We start from the raw sequence: 2,547 nt of genomic DNA, 5'->3' as shown, positions 1-2,547 counted from the left end.
TCTAAATATACATACTTTTTAAAGGTTGAAATGCTTTTCTTTGTAGTTAAGCATAAGGCTACAAAATGGGCTATATCCACCACGTGTATCAAAACACGGTTTGTATACTTATTAGTTTGTAGACTTATTGCTGTGCCACTAGGGGGAGGGGCAAATTGAAATGTAGTGGGGTGAATAAAACACCAGACTTCCATCAAGAAAACCCAGGATCAAATCCTGGACACTACTAACACAGAAAGAATCCTTCTCTCAAGACTTCAGTACATTAGTAGCTCATGAAACATTGGATAAAAATGATTATCATCTACCTTTATTTAAATAGTTACTAATTAATAATTAGGCTTAGTTGGTCATTTAGGTAACTCACCATGGCAACAGAGAGCCTATCTCATTCAGTTTCTTCTAGGCAAAACCCGCTGCATTCCTTACACGATATTTTGTACACCACATAATTCTTAGATACTGTTTTCAAGTTAATAAATTTTCAGATCTAAAGTAGACATTACTTAAACACAACATAGCTAAGCACTAACCTGTTTTTAACTTTGACACGGTGTAAGACCAGACATTAGGACCTATCTCATTGTCCACTGTGATCCAGGGATTTCCTGCTGGTTTATACTGAACTTTGAAGAACAATATCGATAGCCCACTATTTTTAGGAACCTTCCATCGGACCAACACAGACTTTTCTGACAACTGGGTAACGTCAGGCTTACTAGGTGGCACTAGTTTAACTACAAAAAAAAAAGGTGAACAAAGGAATCTTCTGTTTCATGTATAAAATTAAAAACAAATTGCTGATAAGTGACACCTGGGTCATATTTAGTAACTGATTTTTTAACGATTTTTACAGGTTTATCATTTATTTAACAGACTACATATAGAGCATGTGGGTCGAAATAAGGTGGCTCCCCCATCCTCAGTACAGATGCAGAATTAACCTACTCCCCGTCCTCAGTAAAGATGTAGAATTAACCTACTCCCCGTCCTCAGTACAGATGTAGAATTAACCTACTCCCCAGTCCTCAGTACAGATGTAGAATTAACCTACTCCCCGTCCTCAGTACAGATGTAGAATTAACCTACTCCCCATCCTCAGTACAGATGCAGAATTAACCTACTCCCCATCCTCAGTAAAGATGTAGAATTAACCTACTTTACTCTCCCCATACATTTTAATTTTCCCAACTTGAAATGAGTTTCTGGTCCAATAATATTTCCTAATAATGAAACAAAGATACTAAAATGAAGGTTCGAAAATATAAAAATACTGAGGTAAAAAGATAAAAGCTTCTGGAAGTTGATCATTAAACTGATGTTTTATCCATGGTTTTTATCAAATTCTGCATGTAAATAGACTCAATTTCTCACTCTAGGTGTAAACATTTTAGGGATGAGTATGTCCCTGAATCTGTGTCTCTGTCCTAAGCATCTTGCCTCTAGTAACTATGTAGGATAAATACTTAGATCTTTGTTAACAGTTAGTACATTCTTTAATTCTCTTAAGAAAACTAAATAAAAAGAGCTACACAATGACTTTAATAAACTACATAAAAACAAGTTTTTTATTTAAGAAATGAAACTACCTTGTTTTGTTTTCTTAATTTAGCCTACAAAAGATTAATATGGTTTATATAAGAGCTCAATACTATCTTTACACAAAGATTATTGCAACATAAAACTTTTCGAACATACTCATTTTACCTGCTACACCAGTGCTCTGCTTGGCGTCATTCTTTTTTGTTTCATTCCTCTCTCCATTTCCACGATGGTCAGGAATGAACTTCTCTAGTTTTATCTCTTCTGAGGAAATAGAAATGGTGAGGTTTATGGTGTGGTCTTTATATGTATATGTAAACACAGATACTTGTACTCTTGCAAATCATAGTTTAAGGTAGTCCACTTTGATTTAGCACTTGTGGAATTACTTACCTTGCAATGGGTCACACTACAACATTAACACTTTGCTATAGATAACAAAACCTAAACCATAACCAGATGATCCAACAAATGGCAGATCTCATCAAACTAGCAAATTGATGGTATGAATAGCTAAACAATGAAAATTTTTTTCTAATAATATCTGTCAAGTTCAAAATATCTGTGAAACTATTAAACTGCTGGCTTTAGTTAAGAAGGTTCTAAATTCTAGATGAAAAGTTTATGGAGTCTGATCCAAGTGTGGTCCAGTGGCTAGCATCTAGATTGTAATTCTGTGGGTACATCGTTAACATCCTGCTATCACTAAAAAAAAAGGCATGTTCTGTACTTTGAGGCCATGGTGCATTAAAAGGGTGACATCCAAATCCCATTTTACTGTATTCTGTGAGACAAGTGTAGTCCAAGAGTCAGCAGTGGCTACTGTTGACTAGCTGCCTTTCCTCTATTGTATCTGGTCGAAATGAGGAACATTTAGTGTGTAGCTTTATACTGATATCAAAAACAAAACACAGGGCCAGACAAGTGTAGTCCAAGAGTCAGCAGTGGCTACTGTTGACTAGCTGCCTTTCCTCTATTGTATCTGGTCGAAATGAGGAACATTTA

At 35.5% G+C, this 2,547-nt stretch overlaps 1 protein-coding gene across 1 annotated transcript in view; it reads right to left on the bottom strand.

Moving 5' to 3' along the window:
* Nucleotides 1-528: 528 nt before the first annotated feature.
* The window catches only part of LOC111083792 (interference hedgehog-like), a gene marked incomplete at its 5' end in the record, with an annotated part of 13,637 nt that continues 11,618 nt past the window's right edge, over nt 529-2,547 (bottom strand). The window contains 2 exons of the mRNA XM_022380484.1: nt 529-737; nt 1,708-1,806. Coding sequence (XP_022236192.1) covers nt 529-737; nt 1,708-1,806 — 308 coding nt within the window. The remainder of the gene's footprint in view (nt 738-1,707; nt 1,807-2,547) is intronic.

The sequence above is a fragment of the Limulus polyphemus genome, unplaced genomic scaffold (assembly GCF_000517525.1).
Source record: "Limulus polyphemus unplaced genomic scaffold, Limulus_polyphemus-2.1.2 Scaffold11228, whole genome shotgun sequence".
Taxonomy (NCBI): domain Eukaryota; kingdom Metazoa; phylum Arthropoda; class Merostomata; order Xiphosura; family Limulidae; genus Limulus; species Limulus polyphemus.
The sequence above is the reverse complement of the archived record's forward strand: the minus strand, read 5'-3'. Positions and strand labels throughout refer to the sequence as shown.